This window comes from Leuresthes tenuis, unplaced genomic scaffold (assembly GCF_036924035.1).
Source record: "Leuresthes tenuis unplaced genomic scaffold, fLeuTen1.0.hap1 SCAF_8, whole genome shotgun sequence".
In the NCBI taxonomy this organism is placed as follows: Eukaryota; Metazoa; Chordata; class Actinopteri; order Atheriniformes; family Atherinopsidae; genus Leuresthes; species Leuresthes tenuis.
The window spans coordinates 6,857,623-6,879,939 of record NW_027325362.1 but is presented as its reverse complement, the minus strand read 5'-3'; the positions used below and the strand labels follow the sequence as shown (position 1 = coordinate 6,879,939).

Below are 22,317 nucleotides of genomic sequence, written 5' to 3'. Positions count from 1 at the left end.
GGGAAAAAAAAAACAGGAAAAGGTGTCGTGTGAAAGAGATGGAGGAGGAAAATTGACAGTGAGAAAAACCACAAAGAGGGAGCGAGACAGCGCAAGCATTAGAAAGACAGAGGTGGTGGTGGGCGGGGAATACTGTAGCTGGTTAGCATGTGTGTATTAATGTGGCTCATATAGCAACCCGGCAGATTTATGACACTTAAGGGGCGCTCACTTCTCTCTCCTTGCACCAGCAACGACTGCTTACATTTTTGCCAATCAGTCTGTTGCCATAGCAACGTCATACCTGCCCCCCTCCCGAGTCCCCTACCCATTCCCTGTCCCAACCCATCCCCGCCTTCTTTCCTTCTCATCACCCCTTTCCTCCTGTGTGTCTCTCTTTGCCCCATGCTAACAAAAAAACACACAATGTACAAAATGCTTAATTGTCACTTATTTCAGTTTAAACAGATTGTGCCTGAATCTTAATAATCACCATTTGTGTCTTTAGTTTTTTTCTCAGTTGCCTATATTTGTTTATTTTACCTGTCTTGTCTGATATAGAAAAATAACTGTTTAGTAGCTTTGGATGTGAGAGATAGCTGAGCAGCAACACGCACACACACGAGCACGCGCACACACAGACATTAACAAAGAGGTACAAGGTTGTGATCAAAGGCTCTTATCACCAGGCCGAGGGTGGGAGAGTTAGACAGAGAGTAACAGAGGAAAATCAGCCTGGGAAGAACAAGAGCCTGTTTGTATCTAAAACCCATTCAGGCACATAAAAGAAAAAAAATGAAAACAATTGCCAGATATCAGTTTGGAGAAAATCCACTTGCGAAACGAGAACCTACACCCTCTAAAACTTTAGAAGTCATTACATTCTTATAGTTGTATAAGAGTAAATCCATAGAAATTCTATAAATGAAATATCTAGATAAACACCTTGCATTGCAGAATAAAAGCTTAACTAATAGTACACAGTTTATCTATAATGCAGTGTATCCTTGAGACCCCTTTTTACAATGTTGAGGGTACACCTCGGCTTATCGAGAGTGTACTGTATACAAAAACGATATGCTAGTCTGAGTCAGTTTATTTAAGTGTGTACTTACATTCCCCTTTGTGTTGTGATTGGTCAGATTCTGGTAAGGCTACATGTAGTGCCATTGACCTTCCATGCCCATGTTCATGCCCATTCCACCCATTGGTCCTGAGAAACAGAGAGAGAGACATATATAATGTCTTACTGCCTTTGTTGAAGTTATAATATATTCATTAATGTAACCAAGAAACGATTTACAAAAACCTGCACTTAACACCATGGTGGCTTTACTGTAAAGCCAACTTGACAGACAGCAAAGCAACAGAGCCCTCTAGATCTGGCAGGGTGAGCTGTGTGAAAATGTTGAGGAGGGGTACTGGGTGGTTAAGTAGCCTGGCAGTTTATCCAAACCTGCTGACTTTGTGTGGAGGGTAAGATGGGGTGAGAGACTTGAGAAAATTCCAGAAAACAGGGGATATAGGAGGAGAGGAGCTTAAGGACAAACTTAAGGATTAGACCTGATTGCGTGAGAGAAGGAATGAGTGCGAGGGAGTAAGGAAGAGCATGGTGGTGTAATGTGATTGACCACACCTGTTCTGGTTTGCGTATTTCAGGGAGGGGGGGCAGCAGTGAGCGCTGTGTGGTGGTTTAGGTATAAACTGTGCGGGAAAAAGAGGATGGAATCATGTAGCTCTCAATGTTTGTGTGCATGAGAAAAGACAAGGAGCATGATGATACAATAAACCACCATCATGGCAGCAGATACTGTGTGAAGCCTACATATACACTGAAAAAGAAAACCAGTGGAGGGCAAGAGGAATGTGAGGAGACAGAGAAACCAGAGGAAGGACTGATGGTCTCAGAGTCAAGAGGACAAAGGCATGAAAATGAGCTAACAACAACAAGGAAACACAGAGGAAAGATGGGAACCACAAGGGATGAAAGAAAGGGACAGACACGCAGAGAAAGCCTTACCAGGTGGTCTGATTCCCATGTGCTGCTGGCCGTCCATGACGAAGCCCCCCATCGGTTGGCCATCTGGATTGTAGGGAGCTCCTTGACTTACTGTGGATGGAGGAGAAGACAGGGAGGGAGGGATAGTGGGATTTAAGGGAGGGAGCAGAGTGGTCAATTAGTGCTTTTAATTAAGGATCAGTGGCCGAAGCGGGATCATCTGTTGGCTGGTGCACGCACAGGAAGCCGCCGTTGTCTTTCAGCATCATTCTGCTCCATGTCTGTGCAGCAGGCTCTCCACTGTAAGCCCCTGGAAGACTTTAGTGCAGCTAAATGCTCTAATAGGGATCAGACTGAGAGTTTAATATACTATATTCTATGGTATATATAAGACACACAAGGACTTTGGTTTTAATATAATTATTTAATTACTGTAGTGACCAAAAGCAAACCTGTGTGGTGGAAATTACTGGGGTCCTTGTTTGATTAGGAATTAATTCCTTATATTTCATAATATACTTAGTAGCATAGAGTGTTTATCACCTGACTCACAGTGTCATATGTACAGTTTATCAGCTTGTATAAACTCTTTGTGATGTCTACAGGGTTAAAAAGCCAAAGCCAGGAGTTTTCCATTAGCTAGAAACTCTGAGCTACAGATCTCAAACTTTAAGTGTACAGTTTTGTGTTTGAATGGCTTCTGTTTGCACAACCAGCCAACAGTAAGTTGTAAGGGCAGTGGACATTTTCCTATTTATATGCAAAACATTGCTGCTAAGTTCAAATATCCTGCAACTTGTTGGCACATAACAGAGCAATGCTTTTAATGTAACTGCTGCTCCTATCAATGTTAAATTAAACATGTGAGCAAAGACCAAAAATTAACTTCAGGCTGACACTCTCACCACTCTACATTTCTGACAACAATAGATCATTCTTGCTAAATAGCTGCAGAATCTGCTGCTACCTAAATACTTTATCTTATAAATCCTGCTTAAAACTTAGCAGCCTGGATAAGTGAAACCTGATAGGGTTTCAATTTTTGTTCCCCTCCATTGTTCTGCTCTCATAGAAAACCACTTACCTTCGATTTAGGCTGTTTGGGGGTCAGTCAAGCAAAAGCAAGACCTCGGCCCCACTGAATGCCTTTGAACTTTACTGCGCCCCTAATGCCACCCTGACCTCTGACCCCTATTACAGGTAATAAACTTTACGGCAGTCCAAACCAAGCCATGCACCAGGGGGACCGCTCACTCACTCCCCTCGCTCACTGAAACAGCCGCAAATAGGGTGGAGGGAGGGTGTTTAAAGGAGTGGGAGGGGAGCGGGGTAAAAACAGGTCTGGAGCCAAAAAGCCAATCAGCGGTCATCCAAAAAAAGAAACGGGTGTAGTTGTCTTTATGTTATAGTTTGAACTAGGGAGGTCTTTTTTTTTTTCCTCTCCCTTTGCCTGGTTGGTAAAGTGGGGAGGAAGGGGTTAAGGGCAAATTTTACTGAGAACACAGGTAGTTTTGTTTAAGAAGAAGAAGAAAAATAAATCCACTCATCATTAACTCATTTTTAGCCAGACTATTATACTTTATAATTAATAGTTTTTCACCCCAAATGGCATGTCAAAGTTGATTAATAGTTGCTGTTAATGTTGTATTGTTTGGATTCTTAATTTTAGTGGTAAGTCATGATAGTGAAGGGGAAAGTCCCCGGAGGATTTGGGCATTCCAAAAAGTGAGCATCAGTCCTGTATTTACCAGCTGAGGGGCCTCCGGGTGCATGGAGTGTGGATGGCTTTCGCCTGCGTGACTTGAAAACAGTAACTATAGGAGACTTGCCTGCACGGTTTGACTGGTCGATCATTGGCTGCACTATTCTCCTCCTCGCATTTATGAACCTGAGGAAGATGAAGAGAAGGAGGATGGATGGTAAAGGGAGGGGGACAGAAAAGGAAGGAGAAGAGACAAAAACACAGAAACATCGTAAGAGATTTACTCAAAACAAGTTTAAGCAAAAATGCTGACTAATACTTTGAATATCTTGGCATCCAGCACAAAAACAACCACACTGCCAAATCAGCCTCGTTTTCTCTTAACCATAACAACTATATGGAGTAATCATTCTCCCATAAGCAACACTGAGCCCCAGTAAAGCCCCCTTAGAGCCACCACGAAAGTCAGATCTTAACAACCTTAATAACCGCAGCACTCGTCTTTGAAAGTGCAAAACTCCACAACTTGTGCAAACTTGTCTCAACATACACACAGTCAGCCTGAACACAGGGGTCTTTGTGGGGCGAGGCTTAGCTGAGATTTTCTTTCTGCCTGTCTGAAACATTTCAACCCATCTCGCTTTGTTGGAGATGTTCCACCTCACAACGAGCTGAGATTGCTGACTGTTTAACACGCTTGGCTCTGAATGTGGCAGTGTGGGAAGTGTTGCTGACAGAAACATGTCACGTTGCCACTGGTGAGAGGCATTGTTTTGGGTGATACTCTGCTACGACAGGTGACCATGTGTTACTTTTTTTAGTGTGTGTTCATAGGGGTAAGATTTTGCACATATATCCTTGGACTAACCTCTTTACTCCATGACCTCCTATATAAGTGCACAGTCAAACCATTTACACACACACAATCTCACTCCTACATGTATTCACACACATTCAGCCCCTGTGCACACTCACATAGGCACCGCTCTGGCCTTGCTCAGCCTAACCCCTTTTGAAATGACCCTTTGGCCTTTAATGACCCCAAAGAGAGAGGGCTCCTGGGACTTTTGACTTGATTTATGTGTTCCTGCTGTTGCCCCACTGGACACTATTTAATTTCTAAAGGGGGGAATTGGCTGAAGTTAAAGGGAACAATAGTACTTTTAAAACTCTAATAAGTGAACAAACCCTCTTCAATGTATCTCAAAAATATTCCTAAATATAAAATCCTTTATGTTGGATGTCCCTTTTTCCGCCTGCTATCTGTCCTTGTTTAAAGTCCGAAAATGGAGCTACAGGGAAATGAAGAGACAGAGGGTGACAACGATGAACAGCCAGAGAAAGAGAATGTTTGACAGTCTAATTGTTTCCTTGCATTGTTTTTCAATAATTATTGATTTATGTCTTGTAAGCTGCTTTAAATTGTTTAATTATTTTTGTCAGGGAGGCAAGTGGAGCATCAGTGAGGTGAAATGATCTCAGGAAAAAAAAAGACAAAGTGATGGGAATCTTACCATCATTTGAGCTTGACGCTTTGGCATTTTTGTTCTGTATTTGCAACAATAAAGTATGCAGAATTGGAATTTCTGGGGGGGAGATAGAAACAGAAAAAGCTAGGGAGGAATGCAAGAATGTACTGACATGGCAGAGCACCATCAAATGAGAGAACGTCTGGAGTTTTATCACCAACGCTCTCTCCCTCCCTTCCTCCCCTGCTACCCTGTTTTGCTGGGGGAGATATGGGAGGAGGAGCAATGTAGAGAGGGCAAAGAGGGTTGAGGAGGCCTGAGCATTCCTTTTACTCTCTTCTTCTCTGCTCTCCAAACCCTTTACAGAAGGACGAGGTCAACTTGAGGCCAGCGCTGGTTCACTGTTGACCTCTCCTTCTCTTCACCTCCTTCCTCTTGTTGTTCATTGCTGTATCCTTGCCTGTTCTCCTTTATATCTGTGCTGCTAAACATGGTTCTCTCTATCTCACATTAAAAACACTGATGCAACAAAGGAAGTTGCTTTGGCAGGTGTGCACTTCTTAAAAAGTCAGGCATTTTGGTCCTGGTACAATGTGACTTAAAGAGAAATGCAACAGACATGAAACTTGATGTAAAACATGGGATCAATATTTATTATATTCTTATAAGTACATAGGCTTAGTACGACTGCTACTGAAACTACTGAAGATAGAAGTGTGTAACTATTACTGCTCTTAAAAGAACAACAATAACTCTGCCTCCCCGGTATCTGTTTCCTTCTCCTGCTCTCCCTCCTTATCATTCCTTCCCTGTATGGTGGAAACTGGCAACCCACCTCCCAGCAACCAATCTACAGTCTGGCCCACCAAACTCCCTCCTCCTCTCAAAAACTCTTGCTGGTTTCCTGTCCCCGCCATCCCCATATCTGAGGCCAGATGCACCATGGGGCCTGGAACAAAGGATAAAATGCCTCTCATAATAGCAGCCAAGGGAATGGAGCGATGGAGAGCAGGAGAATAGGAGGGAAGGAGGAGTGAGAGAGAGTGCGGAAGAAAAAAAGAAAAAAAAAAAGAAAAGGGGCTCTGGTCTGCAAACCAGACACTCTTGCTGTGACCGTTAATAAGCTGACCAAGAGAAAGGCTGTGAGAGAGGAAGATGGACAGACAAGAAGAAAGGCAGAGGACTCTGAGATAAAGAGTGATTGAGAGACAGAAAGGAAAGAAAGAGTGAGGCTTCACCTTTTCACGACCCCCGGGTGCTATAGGGCCAGTGTTTATGGCCTGTTCACTCCCCTGCCTCCCGTCACCACACAATGAGCTGCACTATTCGGCTCCACTCCGAGCAACAATAGCTGGGCTATTTTGGTGTGACACACCACTGGTGGTACGCCTAAAGTTGGTCAAAAAACACCAGAAAGCATGGAGGAGGAAGGGTGACTTGCATGGCTCAAGGAATCAAACATGGTATGAACACTGTTGGGGTTTTGAGTTGAATTCCCAGCAGGGGCACACATGTTTGACAGAAGCATGCAACTCGTGGTACAGTGGATCAAAATGCATGTCAGCCATATGTTACAGCAGAACTGAAGGTACTGAAGTCATGTAAGGAGACTGGGTGAGTTTTATTCTTTTTGTCTCCATTCCGTTTCTCCTTCTGGGGTTGCAAATGTCGCGATTAATTCTCCAACCTCTCTCCCTTCTTCTCTGCGAAGACTGGAACTGATTGCGACGGCGTCTGCCAAGCCCTTGCTAATGTCCTATTCTCATTACATCCAACACACACACACACGCTCACACAGACATACTGAACCGAGTCAGCTGCACACAGGTGTACAAGAAGCGCACGTGAAATGCCCAATTAAAAGCAAGAAATTGTCTTTTTCATCAGCTGCCTTTGTTGCGTGACCAATTAGGGGATAATTTAATAACGAGCAGTGGAAAGATGCAGATTGGATATACAAAAGGTTACCCTGTGAGCTCATTGATTTAAATTCATGCAGAGTTCTCAATATCTGCGGCACATATACTCACACATGTACATCTCCTGAGCCTATGACCAATATTATATTAGTAATACAAGACACATTGAAACACGCAATTGTGCACACGTCCTCGGCACCAGTATTACATTAGTAATCTGAGAGAATTTGTGCACACATGGCCTGCACAAACTGCACAGTTGTGCACAGCTGGAAATTTCAGCATCGGATACATTCATCAGGACCTGGCGGTGTATTTCAGTGCACGCCGACAGAAGTTTACATGCATATTCAAATCTCAGAGCCGCTTAAAATAACTGTGTAACCACACACTCCTCCTGGCTGCCAATCAATATGATTTAAAACACCAAAGAAAAAAGCAAGCTCTGACGAGTAGAGTCATGTAGTTATCATCAGGTTGTCACTGCTTGGCTACCATCGATTGTATGCTGCTCAACCACAATTAAAGCCTGGCCCATATATCCTTCCTACACACACTGGTGACACACATACACACACATTCTTATTTTTAGAAAATAAAATACTGAATTGATGTAATTTCTGCTTTTGGTTATAACTTTTAAATAAGCTATTCCTCCATCATTGTGATTTAGTCCTTTTTAACACACAATGAACAGTCACCAGCAACAAGTCATAAGTTAAGCGTTTGTATAGCATTTTAAAGCTAACACTATACACACCGTTCTTATGTCACACATCTAACAACTTTATCATCCTGTTCTGTGTCCTGGAATCTCCTCATCGATTTAAGCAATTAGTTATTTGTATAATGGAGCTTATCCACAGCTGGGAGTGGCTGTGCATTCATGCGTTTGTACCTGCACACTGCACATGGGTGTGTGAGGAAAGTACAGTTATGAGTCTCTCCCCTTGTTATCCTCAGTTGACGAGTTAACTCATAAATCACCTTCTTGTTTCCCTTCCATGTCTCCTTCCCTCCTTTTCTTTCTCTCCTCCTCAGAGTCATTTGCAGGTCAGATGCTTGGATTAGATTATTCAGATTAGTTTAAATAAACCAACACAGCTGCATGCACAACTCTATTTGCTACATACACAAATTCACAGTTAAGTGAAGAAAATGTAAATAACGAGTACAAAACTAATGCAACTAAGAGGCAGGGATTTTCTCATTGCCCTTTACTACTGAAATTGAATCTATAATGTTTACATCATTTATATTTAGACCAGTGCTGTTCAGACAACCAAGGGGGTGAAATCACAACATCCTAGAAAGAATGATTATTCTGAGAAATGTGACCTCTGAAAGCCACATGTATTCGTGTTCCCTCATCTCAGATCACCTTAATGTGGAGACATATAGAAAAAGATTATGATAGGGTCATTTACATGTTTTTTCTCTTAGTCCCTCAATCATCCCATGGTCAACTCAGCTGCATCGTTACAGCACTTGTGGGAATCCAGGGCACAGGACAGGAGCCACTGACTTTGAGGAATTTTAAGCTTTAAGCTTAAATGTGGATTGTGTAAAATAGACTGCAACCATTCATGAGTAAGCTATACTTAATGCTGAGCCAAGAGACTGCACATTGTCCTTAATTTGTCTGTGCAGTTTTCAACAAGTACAAACTCCTACATGCATACACACATTTACAAATTTAGGACTCAGCGCATGATGTGTTACATGCTCTCACTTGTCAATTCCTTGCATCATTCTCAATGTTTTCCCAAGAACCGTTCTGACCAATTAACCAACCACAAAGACCTATGGTGTATATCAAAAGTCTGTAACTCATGCACAAAACATGCAACACATCATTCCCATGATCCAATCCGCTCATACAAATAATGTGCATTGGGTCTGTGGAGACGGCGTGGCAACTTATTAACGCAGGGATACTGAAAGACGTAAACAGGCAAGCGTGAACATAAAGAGTGTGGACACACACATTAGATAAGTACGGTTGAAGTGAGGTAATTTAGGAGTCACATGACCAAGTCTGAGTGCTGTTTGGCTGCAGCTAGGTTGTTATGAGACAAGAGGCCTGTGTTTTGAGTCAGCATAACATACAAGTCTTTATTGGCAGGCAAAAAGGTCCTGAACCATCTCCAAATGCACGCATAGCTATGTACAGACACACCGACTGACATACACACACACCCACACACATTCAGTACATGCAGGGCTGCTGATCCAGCTTCTAATAACATGAGGAGGATTAGCAGGATCCAGTGCCACATATGGAGGGAAACTTAAGAAAACAGTGTGAAATTTAAAAGGAGCTTTAGACTGAGAACAGACATGGGGTCACTTAATCCCCATTACTGCACACACATAAAATGCAAGTATTTATGTGCACGCACACACATAAAGTCCCTGTTGCACCACTACCTAGAAGCCTAGTGTCCATTAAGAGAGCCATGAATCCACCACTAAAGCTGGTTTTACAGAGTGGAGCAACAGGCCGGGTACCCACTCGTAGAAATTCACACACAAACTGGAGAGGAGCTCAGTGTGTATGTGTGTGTCCATGACAACCAGGTGCCTCACAGAGTTATATTGAGCAACTGTTGGCCACTTGAAAAACATACATGAACTCATTGGCTCTGACTAAGCAGACTTTGCAACACTCATTGACTTTTAAAGGGGACTTGCCAAAAGAGAAAATATAAACAGAAGTGGGAGTAAAAGGGGGTAGGAACGAGATAGATGGGAACACAGACCATAATAACAGAAAGGCACATAAAGAGAGAGGTTGTAGCTGTCACACGTGACCCCAGTAACTCTCTTTATCTCTGTTCCTGTTTCCCCTCAGACACGTTCAGCGAGTCTTGGACTCGGTCAACCAGTCATCCATCAATGCCAAAGGGAGGGGATGGCTTGAAGCTTTGCCCAGAAACAACATGGCGGCCCTGTGCTGCCCACTCTACAAACACAACACTGGACAGAGCTTGTGTCCTCTAGCCCTTGGGCTTGGATCGAAATATGTGTGTGGGTCTATGTTTCTCTGTGTGTATGCACGAGTAGCCCAATTCCACTTGAGTGTTTTTTCCGGTGTGGGTTTGCACGCATTTGCTTACATGCATTATGTGTTTTTGTTCACCATGTTCACCAAATAAATGCAAACCCTCACCACGCACACACACACCAAAGAAATCCCTGTTCTGACGGAGATGAACAATGGTGTCACACAGAGCCGGTATTGCTGACAGAGCTTGCAGTGGGGACTGTTGCAAACAAAGTGGTTGACCCAAATCTCCCCCTCATGCTGCCTGTGTCATATCCTGTCTTTGGCGTGTCACTTCCCCCTGCCGGCTCACAGCAGCTTTCACTGTGGGGGATCCCAATGGCTGCCCAGAAACTACCAATGCAGTTTTAGGCATAAGATCCACTGTCAGCAAAAGTTAAGGAAAGGGAGTAATACTTTGAGGGAAAACAAAATCTCTTTCATTTACATGCTTATATTTAATCATTATCTTGATAAAATCTGAGCTGATCCACTTTAGAATTTCTATATGCTCTATGAATATATATAGATTTTTCTGTAAAAACCCAACTTTAAAGGATAATAATTCTATATATTTTATGAGAATCCAAAGACTTTCGTAACAGTGAAAAAGTCTAAAAGCTTGTGAAAAAATCAAAAGTGGGCGATAGTGACCACATCCATGTTATTGCCAGCAGAAATAAACCCTTTACACAGAACCATGGCTTATTTTAAATGAATGAAATCATAATCAGTCCTCTGTTACGTGTGGGAGTAGCTGTCCTATTTTTCCTACATATTTAATTTTGGTACAAAACGCATGTTTCGTGTCCTGCTGATTTCACCTCATAACTCTTCTTTGATCAACATAAGAAAACATCAGCGTGAGAACATCAACTGACTGATGGCCGCGAGTACGACAGCGACCATGTGTGCTTCCACACAGAGCCTGGCATTCACATTCTGCCGCCTTTCATGTTTTGGACATCCACTACAAAAGGAGGTTGAAAAGCAAGGGAGAGGAGTGGGAAGAAAAGAACGGGGGATAAAAAGACAGAGAGAGGGGCGAATGAAGAGAAATGCAGGTTTGGCCTCGGGTGGCGTGCTGTGATGTAAGAGAAACACAGAAAGAAAGGAGGGGGGGAACACATCGGTATGGTGTGTGTCTTTGCACATGGACACTTATGTGTATGATCATGCACACTCGCACACAAATTTCTGTTGACATAATACATTAAAGAGCATGTGTCAGCGCAGGCTGAAGATTCCTGTAAAAGGCTATTGTTAGTAACAGAGTCCAAACTGAGAAGAAAATATTGTTTTAGAAATTATTTTCACATTTTAAGTCCGTTGAGATCTGAGGGTGAGGTCATAAGTGAAGTGTGTGTGTGTGTGTGTGTGTGTGTGTGGTATCTGCTGTAATGTCAGGGAGTTTCAGACTGAAGCAACTTGACAGAGCTGCAGTGTATGAAACAGGCTTCAGGGCATGGACTGAAACTCGGCCTGCTAATTCCAAAAACACACACCTCGGAGAACTTTCTGTGAACAAGTTCCAGCATCTCTCTCTTTTGTCTGTCAACATACTGAACCATGCAACTCATCTCACTCTACCAGTTTGTTTCTCCTTCTCATATCATTAACCATTTGACGCTTTTACAACTTGGGTCTAACTTACAGTTTTGGCTATAATCTCTAAAAGCTGTAATAAGAATGTATTCATAAAAAAGTCAGCCCTGACCTGGGGATAGTTGGTGTTAATCTGCTTGGTATATTAAGATTACTGATAAATCAAATACGTGATTGTCACTTACTCAATAAAATGTCGGAATTTTAAGTACAGCAATGTTTTTATGTGCATTTTGAAGTTGTGTAGTTTCAACAAGCTGCACAGAAAAGGAAAAAAAAATTTCTCTCAGATTTGGCCATAGCAACTACCGTAGTTTTATTTGTTTCATATTCTTTGAGCATTTGTTTCCAATTAACAACACTCAAATTTGCTTGCCAATTAATGGTTGTGCCTTTCTGTCCTTTTTTACAACTTTACCAGAACTGGATGATTTACATTCATGAACAATATTTTGAAAACTTGCAAAAGAAAAATGAATCAGAGACGTTTCTGTGACTGGTTTGAAGGTTGCTAGGTGCAAGTATAAGCACTTTCAAGGGGAAACAACAGTTGCGGTGGACATCCATAAAAGGCAAATAGACAAAGCTCTTCTTTAGAAGTTACATACATTTTTTGGGAATATCAGGGATATTATATCATATCTCACACACTGGTCAATCACAGGAGTTTACAGTTTGCTGGTTTAAACCACAAACAGCTAGTGATACAGATAATTCAAATTTTTTTCCATGTAAGACATGATTTGAAAAGAGGTTTCTATTCCCTCATTGCATATTAAGTCCTCAGGCAAAAATCCCCTCAAGCGATCATATAAACTTTTCTTGTGCCCCCCCCCCCCGAAGAAAACCCAACCTAAGATGTAACAAACCAGAATTATCCTTTAGTTTTTGTAGGTTTTTATTAGTGAGAACGTTGCATGTACTAACAAACCTAAATCTTTGTTCCCATGAGCTTTTTCTCCCTCCCTGCTCCCAACTTCTGTCTGTTCTTTCACCTTATTCTCTCCTCTGTTTTTTGACGTGTGCTTTCAGAAACCTGATAAACGGCATATACATATATGCCATACTGCTCCTTCCTAAATAGCCTGAGCGTCCGTTCACTCTGCCTTTTTAAATACTCCCTCTCCCTCTCTCCCCCTAACTCTCTCTGTCCAGGCTTTTAAGACGTTCGTAAAAGGAGGTCTTATTGACAAAACAATTGCTCGGCGGGGCTTAAACACTGCCTTTAAAGGGGTATTATTAAATTGCAGGCAGGAAGGGGAGGGGCAGCCAACAAGGGAAACCTGATGACCTCGCTATCGATTTTTACATCACCGGAGCGTTAGAAGAACTTAGCACAGAGATACTGACTGCATCCAGAGAGAGACATTTTATATGTTGCACATTGAGCTTTTAGCTGCTGACTGTATTCAGAGTGCTGTAATTGTGTAAGCAGGTAAAAGGTTGTGTTGTTCAAAAACACTTTGAGACTGTGGCTGCAGACAGAGCTACACCTGAGTTTATCAGCAAATCTAAATCCAATCACGGTGTGTTCTTTCTCTGCCTATCCATTTTTAATGTCAGCTATATCACATAATGTATTCTATCACATATGGATTGGTCCGCATTGGTTTTATCTAGTTTAAAATAGCTGATTTCCATAAGCCTTGGAATGTTTTGAATGCATCAGAGTAATGATTGAGGTTATTTTTGTTCAGGTCTGGTTGAATTATGAGCAATAAAGTCGGCCTATATTATCTCAGATTAAGTTTTTTGTCATGCACATGCACAAAAATGGCAGTTTAAGTTACAAATAAATATCTGATGGCTGGTTTTACTTTTCCAGCTCATCATTATGAGAATGTTCCTTATGTTTTAACAGTTTGGACAGTGTAGTCCAGCTCTCACTTCAGCAGAAGGAATCCCTTCAGCTCCTGAAATATTTCTACATAAGGGAACATCGAAGAACTTCAAGACTGTTTCGGGGGGAAATGGCTTAAATTTACCATAAATAAACTGCAAGTAAATGGCTTTGAGATTTGTAGCAAAGATTGGATATTTTACTTCTGTTTTTAGAAACCAATCCTGTAGTGCTCTGAGAGCGACTTAAACGTATGTGTCAAAAATTATTAAAAGAAAGTTTAGAGCGTAGATTTGAATAGTTCTATTAGAATAAACAATATTAACATAAACTTTGACACTCGTATTAAGAGACTTGCAGCTTTTTCTAACACTTGCAAATCATAATGATTTGAATTCACGAAGAATAAAAATCAGATGTCTAAATCATTCATCTAGATAGCTTTGGGTTATTTTAATGTGCAAACATGCATATATTCACGGATGTGTTTGAGTGTGTGTAGGCTTGCACAACACATATGTCCACTGTAACTGTCCAGAAAGTATAAGTGTTACTTTACAGAAATTTGTGCACGACACAGTCCACTTTGCAGGAAATTAAGTGCTCTTAGGGATGGGTTTACATTTTCTACAAACAATTCTGTTCTCTAATTGTGAACATGCACGCACGCACACACATAAACACATACAGTATTATACACTTTCTTCATTCAAATTGAGATTCCCTGGTGCAGCGTATTTCTACCAATAATTCATGAGTGATCTGCACCCCTCATCGGCCTTTAGCATTTTTATTTAATCTGCTGAGCCCCACCACGTGCTTTCTCATCAATAATGCACACAGACATGTGTGTTAACACATCTATGGTGCATGAGTGAAAGAGTCTATGGGTGTCCAGTGGATTGTGTGTGATAATATATGTGAAGTAAAGCACATGATAACAAAGAGATTGTGTGTGTTTCTTGCGTCTGTGGAAGGGACCGTGTGTGTTCATTTTGCTCTGTGCTGGAACATGTGACAGGATTGCACTGTGTTTAGTCAGTTGCACGCGTTTTCCATCTTTAAGTACTCCCCTGTTGGGATGACAAATATGGGTGACCCACAGTTCATCTGCGACCGTTTGACATGAATTCAACACCGATGGCCTCTGTGCCCCGGTGAGACGCACTCCTCCTAAGTTTTTCAGGTTTGCGGAATTCTTCTTTGGTTTTATTTACAGTTGCAGACCTGATCTGGTACAAGCAAACACATGAGAAAGTGTCAGTGTACAGTATGTACACGTGTGTGCGTTTGAGAGTGAGGATTTGAAGATGGGCACATTTGTCCGTGTCCATGAGTTTGACAGTGGGTTTTCAAAATCTACTGACAAACAGAATCACATCTAGGGAAATTGACTTCACCAAATCAGTGGGTCAGGAGGTAACATCACTGGGGGTTGCTATGGAGACACCCAATGACGGGGCTTCCCATCCAGCACAACAGCACGCCTGCAAAATGGCAGTTCCCCTAACATAACCTTTGTGTCTTTCTCTGCTGCTCTCTGCGATTGTCTCTCTTTCTTACTTCTCTTTATCGTCTTTTCATATTTTATTTTCTTTTCCAACTCTCTTATTCTTCTCATCATTATCTCTGTCACCCCATTTTCCCTTTATTGTTTTCCTTCTCGATCATCCTTCCATGCTGCAACATACAGCTCGTTTGCTCAAACAACTGAACCATGCATGGAAATGTGCCTGTGGACAAGTGTGCACACACATATACAAGCACACACACAGACTTAGATACAACGAAATGTGAGGGGGCAGCGGAATCCCAGCATGCAGGGTTTAACAGCTAATACCCCTAGATTAACCACCCCCGGTTCCTCTCTCACACACACTTAAAAACACACATGTGACATCTTCCACAAACCGAGATTAGCAACCTACGATTTACACAGTGTGTGTGGTGGTCACACATGCACACCTTCAGGGTTTGGTGCTATAACCCTACCAATAAAAATAAACTGAATGAGAGCACACAGTAAGCCTTAAACTACCAAGCTACAGTTCATGTGACTGTCTGACTAACACACACATGATAAAGCTGTAGTTCGGCTGTAAGAATTGATCCCTCAGAGGTTTCAGAGGGGGGTCACGTGATTTGATAACCTCTATAGGATTCCCTCTGGTCAGGAAGCAGTGGTTGAGTGTGTCTGTGTGTGTGTGTGCAATGTTTTTGCCTGGTATAATCTGAATTCTCCACAGACTGATATCCTAATCTAATGCCTGTCGGTCTCTGAGGTCTCTGACTGAACAATGGCTGGGAATAATGTTAACATCATTAGATTGCTTGTAATGTGGAGTTATCATGTATCATCTCTTTCTCTCCCTTTATCCTTATCGTCTTCTCTTTCTCTTGATCTATTTTTCACTCTGGCTCTTTGGCTCTTACTCTTCTTCTGACGCGCCTCACCTTTTCTGCCCTCGCCACTTTCATGCTCATACCTCGCAACTCACTGATACTTTCAAGGATTATTTTAAGGGCTGCACAGATCAAACACCCTCTGCCTGGGCCTTGCCTCAGTTATCCAGACTCCAGCCCCTTTAATTAGACATGGCTAATAACACTAAGCATGTGCTGATAGCCATCTCTCTGATAAGACTAGCTGCACAAGGACATAGGGGCCCTTTATACCTCTTACAGTGTTACCTAAGGTTAAAATGGATAGTTAGCAACCACATTTTATGGCCCGGCCCGTCACACTTGTGCCCAATTAACTGCCTAGTTTGCACTTACAGAGCAGTAATTTGCAAAGGCAAGTTAGCAATCAGACTGCACACTTCTAAGTGAGGCTTCTTGTTAACAAGAAAACTACAAATGCTAAATGTGTCATGAAAAATCACTTAATACTCATAATACATGGAATAGAAACCCAATATAATGATTTTCAACAGAGCAATGATCTGAAGATAATCTGCTGCTCATGCTTTAGTGATAAGAACTGCTAAAATCAGATTTGCAGTGTCAAAGCAAGCAAACTGTGAGGCCGACCATCTCTGTTTCAAATAGTGGGGCCATAAACTTTGAGTAAATGTAACATTTTTTTCCAAGAAATGCTAAACATGATTCTACAAGAACTACAAAATCCCAAAATAAACTGAAACCCTATAATTAGTCTCTAAATCACCACTTCAAGTAATAATTCCTGTGTAAGTTGAGCATGCTTAAGGATTTTATTGGATATTCTAAGATGGTAATTAATTAACATGGATGCTCATGTTTGGCTGAGTTAGGCAGCTGGTCTGGAAAATCACTCCAGGCCATATCTCTTCAGATGGATTGATCTAGGTGAGGAAGGTTCAGTAAGTGTTGTGTGAGTGTGTGTCAGAGAGAGATGAAAATAGGAGTGGAGTGGAGGCATTAATTCCAATCATTAAGAACTGGGATAGCCCGGGGGGTCCAACCCCTGAAATCGACTGCATGTAAACTCTGAAATGACTTACCAGTTGTTCACTTGTAGGATGGTGAGGCCCGTGTCTTGCGCCAGCTGTTTCTTCTGTTCTTCTGATGGGTAGGGATGCTGCAGAATAGAAAGACAACATGTATGAAAAAAGGCTGACCACAAATTGTTTAATGAAGCTTCTTGTTTTTTGCTAAAAGGCTTGATGTGCCTTTTAGCAGAGAAAGAGACGTTGCAGGGTGTAGGTTTCACCGTCACACACACAAAATCTCACACCGTAATGAGAGGTAAAAAATGAGAAGTGTGCACGTGTTTGTTGGTGCATAGGTGTCAGCGTGCCTTTGCGTATTTTTGGATGTATAGTGCAAGCATGTGTGAGCATGTGCACATTAATACCCCCCCATTCATTAATGGAATATGAAATCTTGTAATTAATGGCAGCCAAAAAGGCAAGCCAATTAGAAAGTTAAGTGAAGTGGAGAACCAGCTCTGGTAATTAGGCAGCCTCTTACACAAATATATTCGCATTGACGGCCCTCCTTTCACCTCACTGCATATGTAATCAGTGTGTGGGGAATATGTAGCATTAACCCGATGAAAGACAGACAAGCAAACCAAAAATCTTTTGTCTTTATACTCGCTGGTTGCTTTCATGCTTGTCGAAATTGCTACACTGATGAGACCAAGTCTGCCTTTTTCAGTAGAATCCACAGTTTTACTGCTTAACTTTAAGCACATTTTTAAAAATCTTTTTGAACACTAGCTTAATACAAGAAAAAGGGATTTCCCCCCAAAAATTACACAATGCCATCTCAGTGAGTCGCTTAATCCTGTTTCTTTAAACTTGAAATATCAAACTGCCAGTGGAGGGTCAAACAATGTAACAATTCTCTAATGTAGTCACGCAGAGACAAGAAAATTTTATTTAATTTTGTATAATCTTATCTTAATTTAGTTCTCAATGTTTTTTATCAAGCCTCATCACTTTCCCTTTTTCGTGTTTTCATTTTTTCATTCTTAATCAAGCTTTCATTTATTTCGGGATTCAAATCTGACAGATAGATCCCTGACAAACAACAGTTCACACATTTAAGAGAATCACCAAATTGACTTTAAGCCCAGTGTTTCAGTATTAACCACTGGCTTCAACCCCAACAACCACGAACCAGCTGAGAACAGTTAAAACTGAGCCACCTGTTTAAATATATAGAATGGATAAATGTGAACTTGGAAAGTGTGTTGATTTATATTAGAGAGGGTGGTGTCACGGTTGCACAGAGCCCTGTTCGCATAGGACAATGTCCTGTTCATGACTGAGACAAGACATAGACTGTGCTGCACATCATAGGCAGGCTATAAAAGAGGAGAAGAGGGGGGAGGAATAAGGAGAGCAAGGAAAAAAAATGGATAGTTGAAGTGATAGCACTAACTGGGGATCTATATACTCCTAACTGCTGTGCATACATTTACACAAGAGAGAAGAAGTTCATGAAAAGCTAAAGTGAATGACGATTCACCAAACATGGGCCTGAGTTTGCCAGTATTACAAAAATATTTTCAAAAATGGCTAATATTGGTATCAATTAAACCAATGAATGTTAAGGTAAATATATGTTTTAGCTTCATCTTCTTGGAAACAGGCAAAGAGCTAGACTTTTGGTTAACCCTGACTTTTATGAGTTATATCTCACATTACGATGACCAACAATAGCTGCCGCACATGTGGCTACTGCAGTATGTCTAACAAGACGACACCCTTGATAGTCAATCAGACAAGCAAAATCAGTGCGGCGCCAGCTTTTTCATTTTTTCATTACAGTTTTTTCAGTGCATAATGAACAGGATTGTGTTTAATGCTGGGACAACCCAGCAGAGAGAGCGTGAGAAGAGAAAGATTTTTCCCAGCATTCCCTTGTCCATGTGATTGGTTGTGGGGTTGGGAACACAAGGAGGCTAATTTCATGCACTAAGTTATAATTGCATTGTCGCCTCTGGCCAAATTTGTGTCCACTTTTATTCAACAACCATTTTTGTGCTGCTCTATGTGGGTGTGTATTTGTGCATATATGCATGTTAACTGTCCATCTATTCATGTCCAGCACTGTGTGCACAAGTACCTTCCATATTGTAGACTTATGAGATAATGTCAGAATTTAAATAATTGTCTGGGGCACTACTTGCCCGTCTGGGTGTGTGTTGAAACTGAGAAAACATTATTCTTTAGGGCCTGTGTCATCTGATGTGATGACGCATCTGCCAAGGCAGAGGTATGTTTTCTGTGTCTGAGTCCATCTGTCAGCAGGATTGCATTAAAAAGCAAAAAGACTAATTTCATGAAACTTTTTTTCACAAAGAGTGGAGCACAAACTTTCTGCAGTTTTAGTTTACTCAAAGAAATTACATAAGTTCTCTGCTGACATATTAATCTTAGCTAATCATGTGGGGAAAATAGTCAATAAGCTCTCCCTTCTCAACAATGAAATACGATTGAAAATGAAAAGAATGAATGAGTCCATTCTACGTGTCGTGGATCTGTGGGAGCAGGAGTGTCTGCCTCGTGATATTGGGGTGCTTCAGCCATGCCAGGGGCCACAATACAGCACAAATACATCCTGTTTCAATGTTTTCCTCCCTTCCAGGCGTATAAACACACAGACAGACATACAAAACCAGTCACACACAGACAGACTATCTGTGTGTTGGGGGAAATGTACTTAGATGCATGAGTGTGATTTCAGTAATGTCAAGTAATGAAATGAGTATGGGGCTGAGGTTCCTTAACTAGCAGTGCAAATACAGAATAAACTACAGTACTTCAGTAGCCTATGCTCACAAGAGAAATAGTAATATATACATTTGTCTACATGTTCAACATTTAGTGTCACAATGGTGGTGCAGACTTAGCATGATAGATATTAGCATTATTCATTATCATGTAATGCAAAACAAAGACAGAGTATAGGCTTATAAAGATTTTATTGCCCAGAAAGTGTAGTATTTTTTACCATTTTTAAGCCTTCACTGTGAAAGTGTTACATTTCACATGCTGGTGCGAGACTGCCTTGACCTAGCACTATAAAAACTAAGTAAATAATGTTGATATGATAACATTAGATTGATGAGTATTTTCAGTTTTATACTTTATGTACCTGTCAGTGATAATGTAACTTGCAGGACTGAATGCTTTTACTTTTGTAAGTGAATTTCTTCACTAGCTCTCACATTAAATGAAAAAAAAAAAAACTGTCCAGAGTTATGAGGAAGAGTTGGCCGGAAAGCCAGAACATCAAAACTGTTTTCGTCCTCCTTTTTTCTAAACCTCCAAATTAGCTCCTATCTGTCAAAACACTGTGATTTAGTTTCTCGCTCAGCAACAAGTCACCCAGTTTTAATACTGTCTATGAGTGATTCTGGTGTCTTAACGGCCTTTGGCTGTGGTTCAGCGGGTTTGGAGAGAGGGAAAGAAAGGCCTTTAGTGAGAAAAGCAATAACATGTTCTTTAAAAGAGCAGATGGAAAGTTTCTGCGCATCCTTCCCTCCCTTCCCTCTTCCCTGAGCCTATCTTAATGATATGTCTTCTCCAAATATACAACTCCTTTCATGAGAATTTCCACCCTGTCACTGCTCTCTACAGGGCTCTGAGCATGTGGGTGCCAGGAGGGGTGCGTGTGTGTTTCTGCTTCTTTCTCTTCTGTGAGTCTTATCAATCCAAGTATGTGTGAGTGTGTGTGTGTGTGTGTGTGTGTGTGTGTGTGTGTGTGTGCGTGTGCGTGTGCGTGTGCCTGCAAATCTGTTGTGCTCAATGTGTCAATTGCAGTCAAAGATGCTTTGCTTTGCAAGTTAATCACCGCTGTGAACGTTTGTGTGTGTTCTCGTTTTCATCGAAGCCACTGAGTTTATCGGGTATACGTATAAGTTCAGCTGCGCACAGCCATACAGTACCTGACTTTGTGTGTGTGTACACAGATGTGTGTGTGTGGGGGTGAGTAACAGAGCTGCAGTAACATTCCCTCCCTGTCTGACCGTCTTCCTCTCTGACCTCCTCAGACAAGAACAAGAAAGAGATAGATAGAAGAAGGAAAAAGAGGAGAAAAGAATGAGGAGGCAAGGGAGGGACATGGAAATTGATATCTGGAGCCCCAGGGTTTAACAAAGAGATAAGAGCATAAATTTTCGGTGAGATCCCACTGTACTCCGCCTGTCCCAGCCTAACCTAAGAGAACAATATTCAAGCCACGACAGTGGAAACATGTCAGTGATAATAGTTACCAATTAAACATGCCACAAAAACAACAGTAATCTCATTATTCATGTCATAAATATATTTTTTGGCCATAGTTAAAATATTCAATAGCACCAAGAAGTTCAGAGGTCTCTGCAGAATACGAACAGCTGAAGTAAATATTTAATTTATCTCATTTTGTGAGGCCTAAAATCTCAAAGTGACTTAATGTAAAAATATTTGATTAATAAAAAATAGAAAAGTTAAGGATAAAAAAATATTCCCAGCAAAAACTTATATTCTGGAGTCACACTTGTAGCACTGTTATGATTTTGATTTCCTGCCCTGTATTTCCATTCATGTTTGAGGAAACTGGGGCCCCAATTCTTGATTTGAACTCTAAATTCCTTTGCTCCTTTGTTGCTTCACTTCACCATGAAAGGAGAGCTATTTCATAATTGTCTTTTATCTTGCTGCCATTTTCCCTTCTCTTCATCCCGCCTCCTCACCAAAGAAATGTTTTCTTTCCTATTCTCTATTTCTCTTTAAGTGTCTCTTGACATTTTTTAATTTGACTTTGGCTTCCCTAAACATTAACAAAGCTATAAATGTAATATTGCTCCTTTTTTATTGTGCACCAACAGTAACTTTGCGCAAATAATTTCATGTATAATTCAAAACCTACATCCTTTATTTTAAATGAAATCCAACCACTCCATTTCAGTGTGTGTAATTACACCCTTGTGCGTTCCCTTCTTAGCCATTAGGTGTTATCATTGCATATATTTCTATTTAAAGCTGCTCTTCCCAAGCCTCTGTGCATCCCATTAAAAAGGCTTGACACGCCACATTAGCTTTATAAAACTGCAACCATGAAACAGGGTGGAGGGAGGAATACGAGAGGAAAATCATATGTTGCCACGACCATGTGATGTCCCTTAAAAAAGGGCCATGACACTGCACAATCTGCGGCTAACAGACATGGGTTAGTAGTATTTTGAGTTAGTTTACTTTACCAGCAGATGGTTGGGGTTAGCCACACGGCACAAAGATGTAAGAGAATGCAATGAATCACAGTAAACAACTTTGCATTA

General features: G+C 41.3%; 1 protein-coding gene across 3 annotated transcripts in view; it reads right to left on the bottom strand.

The window, feature by feature from the left end:
* The window catches only part of LOC140312800 (homeobox protein Meis1), a 76,817-nt gene that overhangs the window by 5,388 nt on the left and 49,112 nt on the right, over positions 1-22,317 (bottom strand). For 2 of the 3 annotated variants that reach the window (XM_072390614.1, XM_072390615.1), the window contains exons 9-11: positions 17,045-17,121; positions 3,804-3,866; positions 2,000-2,085 (exon numbers count right to left, since the gene is read on the bottom strand). In XM_072390614.1, coding sequence (XP_072246715.1) covers positions 2,000-2,085; positions 3,804-3,866; positions 17,045-17,121 — 226 coding nt within the window. Of the gene's footprint in view, positions 1-1,094; positions 1,193-1,999; positions 2,086-3,803; positions 3,867-17,044; positions 17,122-22,317 lie in introns of all 3 variants that reach the window. The other variant, XM_072390616.1, reaches the window with a different exon arrangement.